The 23,666-nt window shown below is 44.1% G+C and overlaps 1 protein-coding gene and 1 long non-coding RNA gene across 2 annotated transcripts in view; one reads left to right on the plus strand and one right to left on the minus strand.

Moving 5' to 3' along the window:
- Positions 1-23,666, plus strand: part of LOC143360389 (uncharacterized) — a 562,015-nt gene that overhangs the window by 180,609 nt on the left and 357,740 nt on the right. The gene's annotated exons all lie outside the window — the stretch shown is intronic.
- On the minus strand, positions 1,213-21,870 carry LOC143360141 (uncharacterized). Its single transcript, XM_076798711.1, has 3 exons — positions 21,678-21,870; positions 12,249-12,459; positions 1,213-1,532 (listed from the first exon to the last, which is right to left on the minus strand). The coding sequence occupies exons 1-3, from the start codon at positions 21,736-21,738 to the stop codon at positions 1,373-1,375; spliced, it is 432 nt and encodes a 143-aa protein (XP_076654826.1). The 5' UTR covers positions 21,739-21,870; the 3' UTR covers positions 1,213-1,372.

Here is a 23,666-nt window from a genome sequence, read left to right on the forward strand (position 1 = left end):
GAATCGGCGGAGCCAGACGGGTTCGCGGAACGGGGGCGGAATTCCGATGGAGCGTCGCCCACCGGTGGACGACGGAGTAAATGAATCGGTGCGCGGTTCGGTCGCGGACGGCGTGGCTCCGAAATGCCTCGGGACTACGGCATGCGGAGCGCGGAGCGAGCGGGGCTCGTCTTGTACCCGCGCGAGAGAGAGCGCGGCGCGGCGGTCGGTTCTCTCGGTCTCGGACCCGACGACGAATGGTCCTCCCTGTTTCGACTTATCGGTGAGGCGTTCGGGAACCTCCGCGGCTCAGCAGGTGTTAGTGAATCGAGACGTGTTCCTTCGTCGGCTGAGCTCGTGGGGCGCGGAGAAATTCGTCTCCGGATCGGCGGGACGCCCCGTTTGCCGTCCCCGATCAACCGCGGTACGAGTTCGTACGTACGGACGTAAACCCAGTACGTACGGCTCGGTGTCGGCGTGGTCGTTCGTCCTCGGTAGTATACCGCGGGGCGAGCTCCGCACGCTGCTACGGCCGGTCGACGACTAAACTCGCGGGGCGCGAGGCACGATCGCGGATCGGATGACAGGAAGGCTGGATTCGGGAGCGGGTCACGAGGAGTGGGGAAAACGGGCCGGAGTGTCGCAACGATGGAGCACTGAAAAGTACAGCCGCCGGGCGACCGCCTCCCAGTGCTTGCTCGGGGTTTCGGTTTTCTTCGTACGGGATGTAGACCCGCGTACGTTTACGGCCGATCCCGGCGCTTCCTCGTGTTCGCCCGGTCGTAAACCGAAACTCGCAAGTATCTGCGCGGCTGCGAGAAGTCCTAGGCTCGGGTGTTACCCCGAGAGCTGCTCCAGGCCAACTTCGCTCTCGGTGGATTTCGCCGCGATCTTTATTGCCCGAGCGCGAACCTCGTGTGCTCGTTCGCGAATCTTCGGCATTCGCCGATTGGTCCGAGCTCGGGCCGAATTCGCGGATTGGCGCGCGGCTGGTCCATAACTGCGGACTCGCAACGAGACTCCGAATGCGTCTCGTTGCAGCATTGTTTTAGTCTTACATTTTTTTTTTTATAATTAAGCACAACATTTAATAGTTTTACCTCCAAAAAAAGTTAGCTAGAACTTTATTATTATTTGCAGTTTTATCACTCAAATTGCATTTTAGAGCTTTCGAACTTATGGCATCATATACAGGGCGGTCTAGGTTTTAATCCCCACAATTTTTGCGAGACTTCTGATAGTTTGACAAAAAAATATTCCGAACAAAATTAATAATTTTTCAATGATTTATAAATTGAACTATAATATATAACATAATAATAAATATTATTGTGTTATATTTAATAAATAATAATATATTATTAATAATATATATAAACAATATTAAACAATATTAGATATTTTTACCTCTTATACGAGAATAACCTGGCTCTATAACGTTTAGCACTTCCAGGAACAGATGACACATATCAATTTTGTGTTCCAATACTACATCTGGTAAATCGTCTAAAAGATATTCATCAACACGACCATACATTTGTGTTAATGAATGCCTGAAAATAAACACAAATAGTTTATCTTCGTTCAACTTAAATCTAACATTGAAACAATCAATATTTGATTGAATGTTTAGCTTAAAGATTTCTTTACTAAAATTAGAAAATTATTTCAAAAAAAGTTACGCACCACGAATGAAGACTTTGGTGAAAAACCAGACAAGTCCAGATTTCGGAAACTATGTAATGTTTGCACTAAACAATTAGGAATATATGTATGTATAAAAATGTGTAAAAATACAAGTCGAATTTCTCTGAAAAATGGACCTTCCCGGTTTTTGCTTCAAGTTTTTCAATTCGTCGAACACACCAATTACAACTTCAATGAAGATAACACAAATATATGAACCGGACCTACAGTGTTTACTGTACACAGGGTGTTAAAAAAAAACCATTCAATATTTATATGTTTGGTAAGTGTGTGGTTTGGGTGCTAAGTAAGGATTCACCCAATACAATGATAACCAATTGTATTGTATTCATTTATTGTTCCCCTCAGGGTTACAATCCCTTTACATCGTATCTCCTTTAACTCGCACAATCGCTTACCACTAATGACATCGCTAGAGAGAGAGAGAGAGAGCTACTGTCGCTTTTCATATACTAATTATGATAACATAATAAAAATAAAATAACAACAATATATCCAAATCAAATAAAATAAAACAAAACAACTCCACCATAACGCTCGCCATCACGCTCGCCATAAATACAATATAGTAAACAAAATAAAATACCTTTCTATATTACATTATGTAAAAATAAATAAAATAATTAGCTTCCGTAAATTTTCCATCAGCAAAAAAAAACAAACAAATAAAAACATATCATACTGCTCTTTTCTCTCACACACCCACACGCACACACACTCCTCCTCCTACACCTCCCCTTCCCTAACCCGCGGACCACCTCTTCCGGTCGCTCACCATTCATCCCAATCCTCCATTTGCACCTTCCCTCCGTTCCTCCACTCTCCTCATCCACTTCTCCCCTCCCCCCTCATCATCCAACACCTCCCCATCTTCTCCTGCCAGCCTCCTTCTTCATCCAGCCTCATACATTCCTCCCAAACATGCTCCCACGTCTCACTTATCCATCCACACACTCTACATTTTCTCTCCTCCTCATCCATCCAATATTTTCCCTCTTTCATACCATTTCCTAATCTAAACTTTGCCACCCTCTGCCATCTACTCTCCCCCCATCCTTTCTTTAGGTAGCCCGGCAAACCCTCCCCCTTTACCATCCCATACCATTTATTATACCTTGATTTCCTTATCTTTTCCCACCTTTCCTCCCTCTGCCTTTCCTTCTCCCTTTTTACCAACTCCCCACTTACCTCCTCTCTCCTCTCCTCCATCATTTCCTCCACCTCCTGTATTGTCCATCCCCTATCCTCAAAGAAATCCCGTCTTTCCCTCTCCCACCCTTCTCTTACTACTCCCCTCCTTTCCCTCCCTCTCATCTCTTCCCAACACAATCTCGCTAATTCCCCTCCTTTGCCCTCTCTTAACTTCTTTTCATACCCCCATGCCCTCAACCCCGCCCTGCCCCTCATTAACTCTCTTTGCAATTCTTCCCTAACCATGTACCCTGGCGTACACTTTTCTACTTCTAACACCCACTTTAGGTATCTCTCCTGCATCCTTTCCATACCCTCCCTTTCCTTCCACCCCCATATTTCTACTCCGTAGCTCATCACCGGCCACACTAATTTATCAAAAAGCCAGATCCTCCTACCCCAGTCCTTTCCAAACCTCCTCTTCCCTATTCCCCACACTTGTCCCATCACTGCCGCCCCCTTCCTTATCCTTTCCGCCACTTGCTCTTCCTGACCCCCATCCCTCTTTATTACATATCCTAGATACCTATACCTACTGACCTCCTCTAGCGCCTTACCTTTCCACATCCACGTCACCTTCTTCCACCTTCCACCTCCCCTCCTACACCTCATTATCTTTGATTTTTCCGCGTTTAGCTGCAGCCTTTTCCTATCCATATAGCGCTCTAGCACCCCTATCATCCCTTTCATCCCTTCCTCCTCTTCCGCCAGCATCGCAATATCGTCCGCGTACGCTAAAGTGTATACTTTTCTTCCTCCCACTTTCACCCCTCCCCATCCACCCCTTTCGAGTTCCTCGTCTATGTCCGCCAATAACAGTGTGAACAGCAGAGGACTTAGCGGACACCCCTGCCTCACCCCTCTTGCTGTCCAAAACATTTCCCCTTCCTCGTCCCCTACTCTTACCTTGCCTCTCGTTTCCCTTAGGATCTCCTCACATCTCCCTATTAACCCTTCCCTCACCCTCTTTCTCCTCAACTCCCCCATCAATACATCCCTATCCACCGAGTCAAACGCCGCTTTCAGGTCTACAAACAGCACTACCAGCCTTCTTTCCTTCCTCCTCACCTGCCTATTCACTATATAGTTAAGCACGTAAATATTATCCATACATCCCAACCCTTTCCTGAAACCCGTCTGACTGTCTGGCAGTATCCTCTTCCCCTCCACTTCTTTCCTTAGTCTTTCTGCCAAAATCGCTGCATACACCTTATATGCCGTTTGCGTTAGCGTTACTCCCCTGTATTCCCCCACCTTTCTACTTTCCCTTTTCTTCGCTATTGGTACCACTACCCCCTCCGTCCAGTCATCCGGCCATCCTTCCCCTTTCCATACCCTATTGCACACCCTCCATAGCCACTCCTCCACTTCTACCCCTCCATACTTCCACACCTCGTTCGGTATCCCATCCCCACCTGCCGCTTTTCCCTCTTTCAAACCCTTCACCACCCTGCTGATCTCTTCCCTTTCTATTTCCTCTTCTCCATCCTCACCTCTCCTTTTTGCCTCTCCCTTCCTCACCCTCCACTCTACTCCCCCCAATACTTCCCTAAAATGTTTATCCCACTCGTCCATCCTTATTCTTTCATCCACCCGTGACCCTTTCCTCCTTTCCTTCCTTATCAGCTTCCATACCTGCCTTTCCGTTTTTATGCCCTCCACCTCTCTTTCCCACTTTTCCCTCTCCTTTTTCTTCTTCTCCTCGCATAGTTTCTTGTACGCTAACTTCTTCTCCTTTACTTCTATCCCCTCTCCTCCCCTCTTTTTCCATCTCCTCAACTCCTCCCTCACCTTCTTTTTTTCTTCTTTACATTCCTCATCCCACCAACCTTTCCTCTCCCCTCTTTTCTTCTTCCCCATTTCCTCTAATGCCTCCTTTACTCTACCCTTCAATTCTCTCCAATCCTCCTCTACTCCCTTCTCTTCCCCATCCTTCTTCCCAAATTTCCCCCTGAACTCCTCCACCCCTTCTTCCGTCCAACACCCCATCAGCCTTCTCCTCCCTCCCTTAGCCCTCCTTTTTCCCCCAACCCTTTCTCCCTTAATCCATACCGTCAGGGGCAGGTGATCTGAGTCCACCCTTTCCCCAACCTCCATCCTTTTCACCCCATCCCTCGTATCTTCATCTCCCAATACATAATCTATCACCGAATTCCCCCTCTTTCCTATGAACGTCCACTCCCCTAACTCATCTCCCTTTACGTTCCCATTTAGTATCCCCCACCCCCTCTCCTCTAAGTACCCGCACAACCTCCTTCCTTCTGCATTTATCCTCTCATCTTTGGATTTTCTACTCCCTTTCCCTTTTCCCTCATCTTCCTCTTCCCCTCCTATCCCACCCCTTCTCTTCCTGTCCTCGCATTAAAATCCCCCCCTATAATCACCCTCACACCTTTTTCTCTCCCTTCTATCCATTCACCCAGCACCTCCAATTTCTCCCGCAAGTCCCCATTTACATACACCCCAATTACCTTCCACCATCCCCCCTCTATCCTCATCTTTATACCCATCACCCCCTCCCTTTCTCCCTCTTCCCCTCTCACCGTCTCAATCTCCTTCCTTATTCCCATTAGCATGCCCCCCTTTGCCCTCCCCATCTTTTCCTCTCTCCTTGCCCACTGTGCTTCCCATACATACCCTCTTGGCATCCTACTCCTTACGTGTTCCCATCCTCTCTCCTCTATCCACGTCTCCGTCAACACTATCACATCCCACTCCTCCAACCCTTTCCAGAAGTCTTCGTCCTTGTTCCTCAATCCCGCCACATTCCAGAATGTCACCTTAACCTCCCTCTCCCTCTTCTTCCCTTTCTTTCCCCCTTCTTTCCCTCCCTCCCACCCCTTTACCTCCCCTGCCCGTTTCCCCGCTCATCTAACCATCTTTCTTCTATTTCGTCCCATTTCTTCAACTTTCCATTCACCCACATTTTCATGTATCCCACCTGTACACTCCTTCCTTCCCTCCTCTCCTTCTCCGCTTCCCTTTCAATTTTCCACCTTGCTCTTCTCTCTTCCTCCGTCAGGTCGTCATCTAACCTTTCCTTTTTCCCTCTTAACTTGCTCCTTTCCCTCATCACCTTCCTTTTCTGTTCTCTGTCCACCATCTTCACCAGTACCATCCCCCTCCCCTCCTTTCCTACCCCTCCTATCTTTTTTATCTCCTTAATTCCCTCGTCCTTCAGACCCATCACCTCCCACACCCTCTTCACCTCAATTTCCATGCCCTCACCCTCCGCTCGAATCCCCCTTATTACCACGTTGTTTCTCCTTTCCTCCCTCTCCTTTCTATCCTGTTTAACCTCCAACCTCCTTATCCTCCTTCTATTCTCCTCCACTTCCCCCTTCCCCATCCTATCTTCCATCCCTTCTCCTCCTTTTTCCCTCCCTTCCCTCTCACCCTTCTCCATCTTTCTCTCTAGTCCTTCCATTCTTTTCTCTAACCTTTCCCTCTTTTCCACCTCTTCCCTCCTTTCCTCTTCCCACTTCTCTCTCTCCCTTCTTCTCCCCTCTCTCTCTCTTTCTCCAGCTCCTCTTTCATCTCCCTCAACTCCTCTTTTATTTCCTTCATCCCCGCCATCTTCTCCTTCATTTCCCTCATCCCCTCTTTTATTTCCCTCAACCCCGCCATCATCTCTCTTATCATGTTCTCCCAACCCTTGCCTAACCCTTCCGCCTCTTTCCGGATCTCCTTCGGCGACCTCCTCGTCTTCGCACTCCTTTTAAATATTCCCCTTTCCCCTTCTCCCTCGTCGTCCCCCTCCTCCCCTAACTCCCTCCCCCTTTTCTTCCATAAATTGTCAAAACTGCTCCCACTACTTCCTCCCCCTCTCCCTATCTTTTCCGTGACCGTCGGCTTTCCCCCCTCATCCCTCTCCCCCTTCCCGCCTACTACTTCCCCTTCCCCTCTGTTACTCATTTCTTCCTCTTACTCTCACTACTTATACTACCTTCAAATTTCCCGCTTTCCTCCTGACCCTACCGCCACCTATCAGCGCCACCTACCACTCTTTCTCTCTACTCCCGCGTTCGCCCCACGAGGATGCCGCCAACCTAACCTCCAATCGCTCACTTACTTCCACCTTTCTCACACCTTCCAGCTCCCTTCTTCACCTTTCCCCTTTTTGCCCAGCTACCCCTATTCCTCTCGCTCTCTTCTCCCACACTCTCTCACCTCTCACACCTCTCACTCTTCACTTTCTCTCACCAAACACTTCTCCGCTCTCTATACACGCCAATCTCTCTCGCAACCGGAAACGGAAGTCCCAATACAACGATAACCATTTATTAACAAAACAAAACTCAACAACGCAACAAGAACAAAGAAAACGGAATAACAATGAAACAAAAACTTCGGATAGACGACTACGAACAACTGACGTGAACTGACAACGACTGACAACGACTGACTGACTTGAACTGACCTTGTCATCCGTCAGAATCCGCGCTTATATCTATTCCCCGCGCCTCCAGGAATTTCCTTCGAACAAGGAAACTTCTGGAGTGGGGATGTCGCTTCCTGTACGTGCCCCTTGGAGAAAGTTCGTGTCCTTGCACCGAACATCCGTGTCCTGGCGAAAGTCAAGGGTTGGCGGCCAAATGTGCACGCCAAGGAAAAACCCCGAACCTGGTCGCCAAATGTGCACCCCAGGTAGGAATAGACTTCCGGCGACTAAGTGTGCTCTCGGGAAGAGCTTGGGCCTGGCGACCAAGTGCGTCCAAGGTCCCAGCCCGCAGACGACGCTCCTACCTGGGTCCGATCAACCCTTCTCCAAGGGGTCCGCCACAATATGGTATATAGGATACATTGTACTAAATAAAAAAGCTTCAGTAAATATAGGTCGAAAGGTCAACCGTTTCTGAGATACAAACATTTTTGCTTGCTAACTTCGTGATTCATTTATTACTGGCCTTTTGATATTTACAGAAGATTTTCCACGTGTCTTCCTTCCTTCTATAAATAACTGACTGATTCCGGATGAAATGTACTGTCGGCACTTGAATAAGAACATTCAGAATGCGGTTTGTAAACACTAAAGTAAACATCGCATGCGACGGAAGCAAGTAAGTCAATCATGATACTAGCAAACAAAAATGTTTATATATAAGAAACTGTTGACCTTTCGACCTATGTTTACTAAAGCTTTTTTACTCAGTATAGTGTATCCTATAATACCATAAAAATATTGAATTGTTTTTTTTTAACACCCTGTACACATGTGTCCCTCATGCCTAGCCGATAAAAGTCCCAGAATTAACCCCACTGCCGGGGGGTATACCCCGTGAGGGGCCAAGAAGCTCAAGAGACCTCGGTTGCTCGAGGAGTGTAACATAATACGGGTGGGGTATATCGGTGTGAGACCAGGAGACCACTACTAATTCAATAACAAAACTTCTTTATTTTTAATTATTTTTTATGGGACTCTTACCCAAATATTCGTAATATGTTCCTAATGGAACTGATACTAAATATGATTTAATTTGTAACGGGTATATATAAGGCCCGCGACTTCCCCGCCTAACACCGTGCCTACCACCGCCCCACTCCCAGCGAGCGCGCCGCGAGACCACGGCTGAGCGCAGCCTCCCGTCGCGGCCGCGAGGTGGCCACCGCGACGATACGACTGCTCGCGAGTGGAAGTGGGCGGTGGGAGGAATAAATAGGCCACGAGAACAGCCAAACGGGGCAGTCGAGGCAAGGCATCCGATGCGCCGTAGAGAGCCGATCTCCGCAGAGCACCGCTACCGCCACATAAGGCCTCGACCGTACCTCCGACCAACCGCACCCCGTTCCTACCGAAACCACCGTTCCCGCCAAACACCACCGTTCCCGCATCCGAGCCTGCACCGTGCAAACGGGCCGGAATCCCTCCCCCGAGGGGCGCAAGCCTACGGGAAACTAGTCCGAGCCGGCACCGTGCAAACGGGCCGGAATCCCTCCCCCAAGGGGCGCAAGCCTACGGGACCTTCCTGCTAACCCGACCGACCCTCCGACGCCGACGCGATACCGCGCCACCGCGCTACCGATCCGCCGCGCTACCGATCCGCCGCGATACCACCGCGATACCGCCGCAATCACGCCACCTGTGGGCACCCACTGTACATAGAGAGAATACGGACAATAAACACGAGTATTCTACCAGAAAACGACTACCATTTATTCCTCCTCGAGGCGCTACCGACCCCTGGCAGCCGGCTGAGTCGGCATTTCCTCCACCCCGACGGATACCCGTCACAAATTCACATGATATTTATTCGTGTAATGAACGATGAAAGTTTCAGACGCAAAGAAGGACAGTGTATGGCAGGCTTGTCCAACTTCCGGGCTGCAGTGTCGCGAGCTCGGACTCCCGGCGGCCAGCCGTACGGCCCTCCGGGGGATGACCCGCCCGGTGTCTTACTAAATTAGGCATTGGGGAGGGGGGAGCGGCAAGTTGTTTTCGATACGAGATTCGCGCTGACTCCTGTTAGCTTAGGGAGGTTACCGTGGTGGAGTTAGTGGGTATACCCCTTCGGGAGGAGGGGTCTCGCATATCCTCGTCTCTCCCCCCAGGGAGGGCGAGGAATCCGTAATGTGAGTACCATCACGTACAAAAGTAGCTCGTGGGGGGGGGGGAGGGAAGTCCTGGCCGGCCCGACTACGCTTGAAAATCTACGTTATCGACATTACCGCGTGCTTGTGGTGCCACCTAGCGGCTCTGCTCATCAAGCCGTGTTTATGTAGAGAGCGACGAGCGGCAGTTGTTGCCGCTCAGCGATACTGCGCGCGCAGTTTCTGTACGGCCTATTTCATGTTTATGTAATGTTTAATTCTTTTTTGCCGTTTTGTCGTCAATTGATTTCCTGCTATTGCCGTTTACCGTTTGCCGCTTGCCGCTCGCCGCTCGCCGCTTGCCTCTCTCTCTCTCTCTCACGGCCATAGACGATACGCGATACTGAGTACATACTAAAATGGCGGCGCGGTGGCTTTTTCCGTTGAAAACGCTTAAAATCGTTCAAACACGCATAACTTTTGAACCGGCGAATTCCTAACATTAATACTTGGATTTTTGGAATTTTCTCGTCAAAATCTACAGGATTATATAAAAAGAAGTTAAAATTTGTGGCTTGTCAAGGTGAAGTTTCACCCAACGTTGTACAGGGTGTCAAAAAATTATATGTCACGGCCACCATAGCGTGATTCTACACCTATGATTTGGTGGAAATTGACATAAAAAACTTCCCGCAAAATTGACTTTGACCTTGAAAATCAAGGTCAAAAAACAAAAAATTTTTTTAATCGTGTTCTACTAGTCATAAGGTTCAACTTTGTAAAAGAAACCATCGGTCGCATCTCAGCCGTTCTCTTAAAAAATGATGTTGCATTTCTTATAATTTTTGCAGCTTCTTTCTTTCATTCTGTAGTTAGGAGTGGTTAGCGTGAAGAATCGTTTTTGCACCAAAGCAATTAGATATAATGCCATTGAAAACATAATAATATGTTGAATATGATCAATGACAATAATAAAAGTGAATATGAAGACTGATATTCAAGACACTCAATCGAAAATAATTTAGAGTGTAATAAAGAGACTTTTAGTGTTAATAACGAATACGTACGTATATTTCTATTTGTCTTGTGGATGGTGACTACTGTCGGGATAGGTAACCGGGAATTGAAGGTGTACCGCTCGTGGTTGGACTAGAGTTTTTATTCTGAGAGGGACGATACACCCGCGTAGCCCGCGTGTCCGCTCTCGACGAATTCTTTTACAGAACTAACTTACGAACTAACCATTCGCTCGCTAACGCATCCTCACAACAATCCCTCTTTCTTCATTCTCACGGTCTGCATTCACTCTTAACTAAACTAAACACACTCACCCTACGCGACACTCGACCCAGTCATCTAAACATCCACTCGACGCTATCGCGCAGCACGCAACCCGATATTCATTCGTACAAACATACTTTCTTAAAACTAAACACATGGCGGAGACGTGGCGCCAGCTTGTCGCCGCCACAGTCTTAATAAAAGATATTCTCTGAACAAAAATATCACTTATAAATATTACTTATCCTATAGGAATAACAATAAAGTGGGAGAATTTCATCTCGTTCGGAGCAACAAACAGTCACAAACGTCTCATGATATCACTGTTTGTTGCACCGAACTATCGAAAAAATTTGTTCTTTCACAGTCACGTCGAAATCGAGCTGACCGTTTGTTCACTGAGCCCTTCAATTCAATATAAAAACTCTTCCCAATTATTTCAGTTAAATAATTATATACGTTCCGATGAAGCGTTTGTAAGATTTGAAGACAATTAACTGCGTCGAAAAAATCTTACATCTTGGAGAATGCATGTGTTACGTATGGAGACGTTTCTCCACGTTCATTTCGATTAGAAGTTCTAATCTCTTTTCTGAGAACGAAAAGCGTCCCAACAGGCCCCTTGTTTAATGATTGTACTCCGGCTGGACGCAACTGGCACGAAGCATGGTTCAGTAACAGCACCGTACGATTTCCTAAATTGGAAATCTTCAAAACATCCCCTTCTGGAATGTTTTGTCAAGACAGTCTTTGATAGGAAACATCCTGGCTAACCCTTCGTTTTACCCCTATAAACAAAAGATCCAGCTGCAAACCTTAAATTCACTTCAAACGACAAATACGAGTACGCGACCGTAAAATAAAACAGATTCATTCCCCTCTCATTTTTAGGGTATATAAACCCATGAATTTTCATCCTCTTCGGTTAGTCGAGAAGCGGTTCAGTAGAGATTCAGAAGTGATTCGGTCGCGGTATAGTAATCGTGCAGTCACGTCGCGTTACACGCGTAAGAGTCAGTTCTAGTGAGATCGGGTAAAAGTCCCTTTCGAATCAAACGTAACCTTATAGAATCCGTTAGTTCGTGTATATTCTATTTGGCTTTCAACAATCGCTCTCCGACCCCGCATTGCCAGTGCGTCAACACCGTGCATCACTAGGTAACAATTTCTCTAATTGTACACTTACTACATCCACTCGCGACACAAACAATCACACTTGTAACTATTCCAAATCAGAATATATTTGTCTTGTTTGTTAACTCGCGTAATCTACAACCTTTAATTATTGCCTGATATCCTAATCTAATAATTGAACGTTCCCACATGATACAATCTTACCGCTCGGATTGTATCCATTAAATTATATATAAGTTACGAGGCTTACTAATCTTAGATTCAATTCAACGAAGATTTCTCCAACCTAGCGGCTCCCCGATCTCGCATTGGGTGCGTCCGCGTACTTAACTAACAAATTGAAACCATATTCCTGGGGTAACAACCCCTCGCCGGCCTCTCGCGTTGCTCGCAGCCCTGGCTCGTAACACATGAATGCCATATTTTACCTCAACATGGTGTTGAAAGCATGATGAGGATGCAAAACAGAACGATATTTTTTCATAGCCGATTCTCTTTCTTGAATAGCATCGGCTCCAGCAGCTCCACTGATAGCCTCTACTGCGTCAACTTCTGCTTGAATTATTTGTAATACTTTCCGAACAGCTGCTCCACTGGTTGTGAATTCACAGTGCGTGCATTTCCATGTGCTATCGGGATCTACAGAATGTTAGTAAACAAATATTAATTTTACATCGTAACAAAATATCAGGCCTAAATGTTATACACACAATGTTACATATTGAATAATTGTTACTATCATAAGTATTGCACAAATGTAGCAGTACTACCTAGAACTTGCACTGTAAAATTTCGAAACATGATAGAAATGTGGTGGTACAAATTTTTTAAAATGGCGTTTACAATAGAGAAGGTACGAATCTGAAATAGGGTAGACATATGAGACCCTATGGTTTTGACCAATACATAATATTGATACTTTTAGGAATGGTTGTACATTATATATTATACCGACTAAAACACTGTTCCTTAACAAACCATGTCGTGTAGGAGCATCGTCCTTTTGTTTAACAAACATTTCACGAGTTGTCCGCTCTAGAAAGTTTTTACGCGTGCTTCTAAAAGTGGAATTTCCGATGGTTTATTTTGAAGTATTCAGAGAAACAAAAACAGTAAGTTATACAATCGTATAATAATCGTATATCAAAGAGTATACCAATAATTCAAGTTTTTCTTAATTGTAATATATAATTAAAAAAAGTGAAATCATCAATTGGTAGTATTGTGAGACACCGATAATACCTAACCAGAGGATGCAAATGTACAACAACAATCACAACATATTTTGCAATAAGAAATTTTTTGAAGATTGCAAAGGCAAATTGTAGATACGGTGTTTATCATGCCATTTACGGGGTCATTGCGATTATGGGGGGCCTGGAAACCACTATTTAAGTATATGATTAATGCAGAATAATATCAATTTTCCTTCTAATTGTAGTTATCTTATTATTTTTGACATTCTGTTATGCTTATACATCATTGTTAATGCTTTAACTGAGTTTTACAACTCTATTTCCCCTTAGAAGTGGATATTTTTACACGCTAAGTATTGTCACGTTGCCCTGTTTTTCGGCCCGTCCGACGGGAGAAAACCTGGGCAACGGCGGGTTTTTATAGGCCGTGAGGCCGGGCCACGCTCGGCCGCACGATACGTGGTCCACCCGTGACAAACGGTATCTCGTAGGCTCGAATTTTCCCGACGGAAGATGCTACAAGGTTCGGGACTCGAAACGGGCGCCAGATACTTGCAAGTGTCACACGAATAATTTCGTAAATCACGCGAGAGACGAACCGCGATTTCGAACCTACGAGAGCGGCGCAAGGCCCTGGATAGCTACAGCCCGGGCCAGGATCCTACGCGGAGGGAATACGGGACGTTTCCCGCGGCGGAAAGGTTTCTCACGAAGAAGTGTACACGAGTGTGGGCTTCGTATTAACATTTATTTAATCCGGCTGGTACAGGAGGCTGCTGGGAACGCCTGGCAGCGATGGACGCGGAGCCCGCGCGGTTTTACAACAATGTACGACGGTTGGACCGTCGTTCGCGCTTATTACACCCGGATTTACTTTACTACGAGTCTAACTCGATCGCGGGTGCGGTGTACGGCACCTTCTACCGACAATCGGCCGGTCGAGAAGCGACCGGGTCCAGATGGAATACGCGATTACAAACTCTATTCGACTGTGGCCGTAGGAAGCAGTCGGAAACGACGATACGGCATCCGTCGCGTCGTCCCACCGTAGGACGTCTCGAGGTTGGCCTAATTTATCCCAAAATCGGCGACGATACGGCTCCCCCGCGGATCCGCGACTCCGCGTTACAAACCCGGCGACGTACAACCGTAACGAGACGGTCACGCAGCCCCCCGCTGTACGGCCGGACCCGCGTTCTATCAACCTGCACGTCTGCCGACCGACGGCCTCGAACCCTACGCGATTCTATCACGATTTTCGGCGTTACGAGGGAACGTCTTATCACGACGCGAAATACAACCGATACGAGAAAAACGCCAGCCGAGCCAACCCGAAAATAATGCGAGTAGGAAAGCCTGATCGGCACTTACCACGCGGTATTACTGCTACCCGGTTCTTGGTGCGGCAGCTTCTTTGGAAGTCGTGGCAGGCAACAACACAAAATCGGACTTTATAAATTAGGCAGTGGTTAAGCGACTAATCTGTACTACGGCCGTTGACACAGTGCCCTAGTTCGCGAAGGCTCGCTAACGCGGAGCGAGGCGTCCCCCACATTCCTAATTTCCCCGGCTCCCGCGCGAGGCTCTGACCTATCACTACCGCTCGCGCGGCAGGGCCGTACCCGGCGGTCCGGGGCCCTCGGCATCCGATTTAGTGACTAATTCTTGGTCGGTGCTCCGCGATGATTGGCAGCATCCCTCGGCGGAAGAAGTCGAGCTGCTCCCGCATCGCACTCTCGCTGCTTTTCGGGGCGAGGCGGCGCACAGTGGGCAATTTGGACGAAATCGGATTCAAAATCGAGGAACTTTCGATAGGAATGAGGTAGAGCGATGAAATTTTTTTTAAATGAAAGCTGAAACTTAGTAGAATATGGGAAAAATAGAGAGATTGTGGTCCGAACGTTTTTCAACCTCGAGAAAATTCGTTAAACGCGCACAAATTCAAGAAAATGTTAGTTTTTTCAATACCACGCCCGGAAAAAAATTTTTTCCAACATGCTATACATCATTTCTCATAGATTTTTTCACGCTGATTTCAAATCTGGTCTCAAAATTTGTCTACGACCTCAGGATTTTGCAAAAAATAGATTTTTGTGACGAAAAACTAATGAAGTCATTTTTTCGTGAAAATGATTTTATAACACTCTAGTTTGAAGGTATATTGTATTTTCATATATAAAATTCAATAAAAGTAATAATAATGACGTATTTGAACGTTTTGAGTTACTTACGGAACATGAAGCGCTTCACATCTCGTCACCACTTGACGTATCGCTGTTATTGCTACTGGCACTAGTATAAATTAGATATCTATTGTCCATAATTATATTTTCATTTACAGAGGAAGTAAGGTAAGTATTTAATCTTTTTAACTTACGCATTTTATTCGACGAAGTTTCTAAATTCTGCTGCTATTTTCTTTCTTCGGTACAACTTTAATCGATCTTTTAGTAATATGCTAGAAATTTTCGGGTCGGTTAAGTGCATTGCGCGATTAAAAACGTCTAAGATTCTATTTTTTCGACTATTTTGTCGTGAGTGAAGTATCATGTTTTTTCTGTACAGTTTATGCCACGATTCATTTGCATCTTCTGAATAATAAGCTAATGGCAATAGAAACTGTTTTGCTATTTCGCAACCATGCTTTAATAACTTATGCAAGGTAGGACTCATTCGAGCCCACGGAAATAATGTATAATGAAAACAATATGTCTCCCAACAGAATTCTTCGAGCTCTTTTATTTTTAAGGGTTGCTTGCATTTGAAGACTGATAATATTGTAGCAATATTTTTTATAAATTGCACGTCGATCTCCAAAGCTTCTGCAAATATTGTCGGATTTTCGAAACACCTTCTAGCGACATTTCCCGTATTTGTTGTGTCATGTCCTTGCAAAACTTGGTCCACTCGAACTCCAAGTTTAGTGAATATATTATTCTTTACAACAATTTTTCTTTCTTCAAATTGCTCTGAAAAATTTGCAAATTTCAAAAGATGTTTGAAGACGATAAAAAAAGTCCATTTTTATATTATTTGTATTTGCTTCATCAATATTTGTTTTATTGTACTCTATAAACATGCAAACTTACCTCTGACGGGGTTTCGAATATCCCACTTCTTGAGATTTATCCGGTATGAAATATGAAGCAGATGTTCGAAGGCTTTTATCTCATCGTGTAAGAGTCCCAAACCAAACTGAAGTGCTGACTTTCTCGATTTGAAATCATCATTTAAATTGCCGAACTGATGTGCAATTCGCATACATATGGGGCACCTTGTTAAAGGAGGTTAGGATCGTGGTTGAAATTAACTGTACGCTGGGCTTTTATTGCACACACATAGAATAGTTTTACTATGGAAAATAGTGTCTTGTAGCGTGGCCAGTTGACCACGCGAACATAGCTAGATATATATAGTATCGATTAATGGCGCGGAGAGGCAAATTTAAATATAAGATGTAATCGCGTATTTCATACATACGTATTTTATTTGGGCGCGATAGTTTAGAGTAGGTAAAGAAAGACCGGGAGAGTTCCATAGAGATCCTTGACGAAATTCGAGTCGGCGAGACTAATTGCGGAATTTAGAGAAAGTCACGCAGCCTCTTAGAGTAGCTTCTCCAATTCTACATAAATTAGGGATAGTCGAAGTCCGGAATCAGTTAAGGACAAGAGGTCATAAATTCTCAGTCAAGGACCTCTTGGAACTCCCTCGGACCTCTCTCTTGTTCGGTCCCACATGGCCCCACGTCCCTTGTTTTGGCGGGGCTTCACCCTCATGCGTACCCCACTCCCGTGCGTGCGCTATTAAGATCCATCCACTACCAATCACCATCAAGCAGCAACCGGAAGACGAGTGATCCGACGAATCAACGCCTAGCCAGAAGATCCCAATTTTCCTATTGGCTAACGAAGCGAGACGAGAAGGAAGAAGCTAGAAAAAGGATTCGAAGCTCCAGGATGAGACAGAACTCATTGTAGAACTGAGGGAGTTACATCTCCAAGTACTTCTAATAAAATCTACAGTTTTTCGCCTTTAAACTCTGTGTACAAAGTTTATTTCTTAACTTCCACGAGCAGAGCGCTTCAGCGCTCCACGGGCACTCGAACCCACAACCAAAATCCCTATTCCACCACACTGCGACGCAACAGTCTAGATAATGCGGTTATGTGTCGGGAGACCGCGTGACTCGAGATCGACAGAGAGAGCCGATCGATGCCGGCAGAACCCGAATGGCGAATGCAGCGCCAGTAGCGTCGGGAATCGCAACTACGCCGGCAAATGTCTTATACCGATCTAACACGCCTACTGCTTGCGTTATTTCCGACAATAACGTTTAAACACTTTCCATCAAATAACGTTTGCGAAACTTTATATTTTATTTTCGCTATTTTCCCATTTGCCATTTGAAATGTATGTCGCCTAAGATCGTTGATTTCTTTATTCAAACGATTGTATTCGCGAATGATTGTCAAATCAGTTTCTTTTTCTATTGCAATCCTTAACGGTCGGCAGAAGCGGATACTTTGAGGTGTCGGGTTAATCCACGAACAGATATCGGTTGCACTCTTCAATTGTATGAGAATCATACTGCTGACAAAAAGCGATTGATGGATGTTCGTGTCTTCATTTTCAATATTTTCACAGTGTTGGTGAGGGTTTGTATGACCGGATGAACTATCAAAACCCACAGTTGCAATTAGCTGTAGATTGTATAAATTTTCTTCATCCCACTCTAATGCCACTGCATCACATAAACGTTCAGCTGTCTTATTCAATATATCTTGTAGAGGTACAATCACTTCTTTTTCGGATGTACTGTAATTTTGTGGCTCGCATTCAACCATAGCTGACTTTAAAATTTGGTAAGTTGGGTAAATGGGTGAGCCTTTGGATCTTGAATCCTTTACTAATCCTTGATACTTAGTCTTGCTATAATCATATTCTAGATAGAAGGCTAATGCTGAGTCTTTTGTGTGTCGTAATGCACAATTTTCTTCTGAAATATTTGTTTCTGAACTTACAAAAGCATAATTCCTGTTCACCCGTGTAGCTAATTGGATAGCGGACATATTGTATGAACTATCACTCAATAGTTCATGAGCACGCCTTAGTATCGTACTTCTTGAGGCTCCTTCTAACGATATACGGCTTCTACCGGTGTTTCTGCTAATTCTGCTTCTCTTAGGTGGGCGACCGCGACTGCGACCGCTACCTCGTTCATTGTTATTCAAAGAAGAATTTTCACTATCCATATTTGCACACACACACACACACACACACACTATACAATATGCTTATATATTATATTACACTATTACACTATTATAAAAAATATTCTAACTACTGAGTTAAACTATTTTATATAGATTATATGTACACTAAGCTGCTATATATGCTATAATACTTTCTATATAAAATGAATTTCAACGTGGTCTGCTCTCTCTGCATGCTTGCTTCTAACTGAGAACTGCATAATGCTTCGCTCTTTTCCAATTAACTAGTTCGATTGGTCCTTCTATACGTTTGTATATTTCTTCAAGATAAGGAGAGCGAACCCTCATCTAGTCTCGCCTCAATGTCTCGTATCTCAAGTACGTTCTCGACTAAGTTTCTTATTCATCAGTAATTTCCACATAGCAACAAGCATTTTAGAATAACGGATTTAAGAAAGAAGAACATTACTAAAAGATCGATTAAAGTTGTACCGAAGAAAGAAAATAGCAGCAGAATTTAGAAACTTCGTCGAATAAAATGCGTAAGTTAAAAAGATTAAATACTTACCTTACTTCCTCTGTAAATGAAAATATAATTATGGACAATAGATATCTAATTTATACTACATTACAACCACAGACAGTTTGCAGAAAGTGCCAGTAGCAATAACAGCGATACGTCAAGTGGTGACGAGATGTGAAGCGCTTCATGTTCCGTAAGTAACTCAAAACGTTCAAATACGTCATTATTATTACTTTTATTGAATTTTATATATGAAAATACAATATACCTTCAAACTAGAGTGTTATAAAATCATTTTCACGAAAAAATGACTTCATTAGTTTTTCGTCACAAAAATCTATTTTTTGCAAAATCCTGAGGTCGTAGACAAATTTTGAGACCAGATTTGAAATCAGCGTGAAAAAATCTATGAGAAATGATGTATAGCATGTTGGAAAAAATTTTTTTCCGGGCGTGGTATTGAAAAAACTAACATTTTCTTGAATTTGTGCGCGTTTAACGAATTTTCTCGAGGTTGAAAAACGTTCGGACCACAATCTCTCTATTTTTTCCATATTCTACTAAGTTTCAGCTTTCATTTAAAAAAAATTTCATCGCTCTACCTCATTCCTATCGAAAGTTCCTCGATTTTGAATCCGATTTCGTCCAAATTGCCCACTGTGCGGCGTCGAGGCTGAGGTGTTCATTCTCTCCGCCAAGTGGCGCGGCGTTAAAAAACACGTTAGGGTCTATTCATACTTACCGGGACCGGACGATTCTGTCGCCGGTCTCTAGGACTAATCCCATGTTAATCGAAATTCTGCCGCCGTCGTTCCGGCGTAGGACCAATCCCACCGTCCGCCGTTGCCAGGCGGCTGAGCAAGCGACTGATCATTACCAGATGGCCTTTCGAGAGCGCGTTGACAGTTCCCTGCTGTGCGTGGCACAAAAAAAAAGGTTTTCGGGGCTCTACAGCTCCTTAGGTAAACTATCGGTATCTCTCTTCCACAACATTATGGAGATAGGAATCGTTCCTGCCTCTTCGTGAAACAGCATCACACATCCTTATATATTAACCTAAATTACACATACATATATTGTTAAAACGAGAATAGTTGTCTCTTTTTAAGCAAGTATTCACATTAGGAAGGGACCATGTCTCGAATTTTGATGACATAGGAATATGTTGTGGTCCAAGTGACAGTGGAAGAAATCCGAAACAATACTCCCAAAAGTGTTCGATATCGCGTGGAATGACTCAATTACATGATAATTTGTAGAATAAGAAGAATTAATTCCACATAAATTGCATCGCTTTGTCTTACGACACGAAAAAATGTATGTGGAAACTTCTAAATTCTTGTCCATAATGATCTAAAAATGATTAGATGCAAGGTTCCCTGGCAGGAATGCGATGGCGTATCTATATCTTGTCCAATGAGACGAGACAGTAGACGGGAACATAGCTACTCGAGTGCGACAAAGTTGAAGTTACCCTTACAAGACAATTAGCAAAGGACGCACGCTGGGTGCTTCACCGCCTCGGTCTCGTTGGACAGAGCATTGGTACGAATGCGCGGCCGATTGGATCAGAGTGCAAGGGACAGGCCTCGTTTCACACGTATTTTCGGCTACAGTCGAAATATTGGCTACAGCGGTCACACATACTATGTAGCGTGTGACGTCGAAGCCAAAACACTAGGACTACGGGCGCGGCTGATATGGGCATTGGCGGCCCTAACGATAGACCCCCAAAAATGGTGGCACTTAAAAAATGGCGAAATTAAAATGGTTTTTTTTTTGGTTTTTATTGCGTCGTAAGACCTTACGAACGACGCGACAAGCGTGCGACCAAGGCCAGGTATAACAATTCCCATTGACGACGTACCGACCATTGACGTCATAAATCAAAAATCCTTCCGAATGTACCTACCACTTTCGCAATTTTTAAGCCAGCTAAAAGCAGCATATGCTGAACCTTGTGTACACCGTTAGCGTACTCAGATTTATAACCGTAAATGCTTGCGAACCAAATGTTGTACGTATACTTCCACTTTTCCAATTTTCCACTATTCCCACCACCTTTCGTACACACCTTGCAACCAATGAATTCTAATCATTTTAAATTTGTTCTCCGGAGTTTTGGCTTATAATCACTTATAAGATATAAGATATAATTTAACAATGCTAAAATTGATTTGTGAAGCTGATTTTCATCGTTCCATCGTTAAATTAGATTATAGTTTGAACCATTACTTCTTAACATTACAACTTAGATGAACAATATTCTTTTCTCTACTTCGAACATGGATTGTGTGCGGATGCTGTCGTGGCATCGGCGGCCGATGCCACGCGGTCTGTGCCAGGTGGCGGCCGCCGGTGCCAGGCGAGTCTGTGTCAGGCGGCAGAAAACGGATGCCCAACGGCTTGCCCAGCTCTCAGCGGATGCATAGGCATCCCCGGGGTGTAGAGGGGAGTAAACTGTTCTGGAGTTAGGTAGCGAACCCCCGCTGTGTGCGGGTCTTAGCTTTTGTTGCGAGCATCTCGAGCGCCTTCTCAGGTTGCCAGCGACGGTCCCGGCAAATATGAAGTAGGAAAACGCGGTAGTATTCATACTGACGTTGCCTCCGGCAAGTTTGAATAGACCCTTACTCTCCCAATTTGGGCTCTCGGACTGTCCCAGGGAGAGCGATCGCAACCGCCATAATCGAAGCAGCGCTGCCAAAGGGCGGCCCGGTCTCCTAGTCTCTATTATGAGGGACGTAGGCAAACTGCCACGTCACAGTATGTACATACTAAATTAGGCCTCATATTCTTCTCAATAATAAACAATGTATTACTTGTAGCAACATAGGACTCTCCTTAAATATAAATGAATGTGAAATACGATTGCGCCGGTTAGACACTTCATTAAAATTTATTTTGAGTTGTAGCAATAATTACCTAGAGAGTCTAACGACATCACGATTCCTTTGTCGCATTTGTTACATTTTAAGGAAGACATGTGAGTTCCAAGCTCGGAGGGATCTGCACATCTTGGACAAGCACAAGCAAAGTATTTTCCTCCGAGAAGATGTTCTCTCCTCAACAAAGTCGGAAGCAGTGAATGTGTATAACTTCCATAAAATTCACCACCCAGCGGAATTTTAACTGTCGTTCGCAATCGTATTCTGTAAAAATAATTTCAAGTACCTTAATAGTTAATTAATTAAAGTCAGCCACGTAAGTAAACCTTCGTGAGAATCTACGCGTGATCTCGGAAAGTTCGCGACGAGTTGGCATCTCGTTGCAGTGTCGAGCATACTGAAGTCTAGTTTTTGTAAATCATAGTCCGTCGCGCCAAGTTTCGCGTTACGAGCGAGTTGAGCGAGAGTACGGAGGAGCCCGGAACTCCTATTCTTAATAAAAGGACCACATTGGCTGCGATTGTTTTTATCATAGTGTCTTTTCCCTTACCTAACCCGCAACGAGTGGTTTCGTTACCCACGTGGACCAGTCATTAAAATAAATACTGAAACGTTCCGACGAGATCGAAGGCGTCGCAAACAATTTGGATACTGGTTATAACCAAATCTACACAGATTATGAAAATGCTTGTTTTTGTGTGTTGGACAACCACAAAACTTGAATCACAGTTGCTATGGACATAACAATTTTTAACACGCTGTCTTAAATCTGTCATAATTTTAAAGAAGTGCATTATTTTTCTTGAAATAATGTAGCATTCTTTGAAAATGTTGTTTAATAAAATCATAAATAAAATTTCAAATTAGAAAATCAAATAGTTTTCCATGAAAATATTTTCCAAATTAACTTATTTTTATGGCCGTTACACTAGCAAAAGCACATAATAAATTGATAACTAACTAACTTATCTCTACATCTAGGTTTATGTATATGATAAGATCGACAGTCTGTGTAAATTCAATAAATCAAGATGGAAATCAAGAGAAACTAAATCGCGGTAGAAAGTTTCATTATCAAATTATTAACGATAAAACATCTCAGAAAAAGCGAAGTTAATAATACCATTAACAACTACACTATTAACAAAGTGGATTTCAACTTCTAATAATAATTCAAAAACTAATTCTTCGCGGTAATTTTTTCATTGTTCATTCTTACCGCAATTTAGCTTATCAAAATGTTTTAAAAATATTTTATAATAAATATAAAACGCTGCATGAGTAAAATTATTTACCATAATTTGCACCTTAAGGGGTAGGTGCCCGGGGTAGTCACGTGACTTTTTAATTAATGATTTCCATTCACAGCCTTCAGACACAGACTTGAGATCCGTCTTGGTCTTGATCCGACGTACAGTTTGCCAAAAGCGCCAAAACGTGGCCAAAATGCAAAAAATGAATTTCCCGTTAGGGGTACGGCTCTTGCCGTATTCTATTCTCAGGTAATGACTGTAGAAGAAGCCGAAGGTAAAAAGGTCTTACTACCTATACCTGCTAAATGGTGGGAGTACAAATATCCCATACAGTCGTCTCACAGTTTTCGTGCAGTGAACTACGTTGTGAAAAAAAAGGTGTCAAGCTTACAATTTTACGGAAATTGAATATTTTTTTGTGCGTGTACGATGGATGCTGTGCCGGGAAGTAAATACTATACATAATAATAACATTGGATTTATATTAATTAATGTTTGGAATGTATGAAGTGAACGATAAAACTTAGTGCACAGATTTTACAAATGTATACGAAAAGTTGTATATTCCACAATATTCCACGGTGATTCTTGTCGAGTCTTGTAGTAGACACTATTATTTAACATTATTTTGAAAAAGTAGCTGCCCAAAACTGCCCCTTTCGTAATGCGATCCATTTTTGTGACGCAGAGGTAGTCATGGTACTAGTTACAAGCATGTTTTCTCGAGAAATTTAGAAGTTATAATAAAATTTGTTAAATAAGCATTGTATGGT

The sequence above is a fragment of the Halictus rubicundus genome, chromosome 13, assembly GCF_050948215.1.
Source record: "Halictus rubicundus isolate RS-2024b chromosome 13, iyHalRubi1_principal, whole genome shotgun sequence".
NCBI lineage: Eukaryota > Metazoa > Arthropoda > Insecta > Hymenoptera > Halictidae > Halictus > Halictus rubicundus.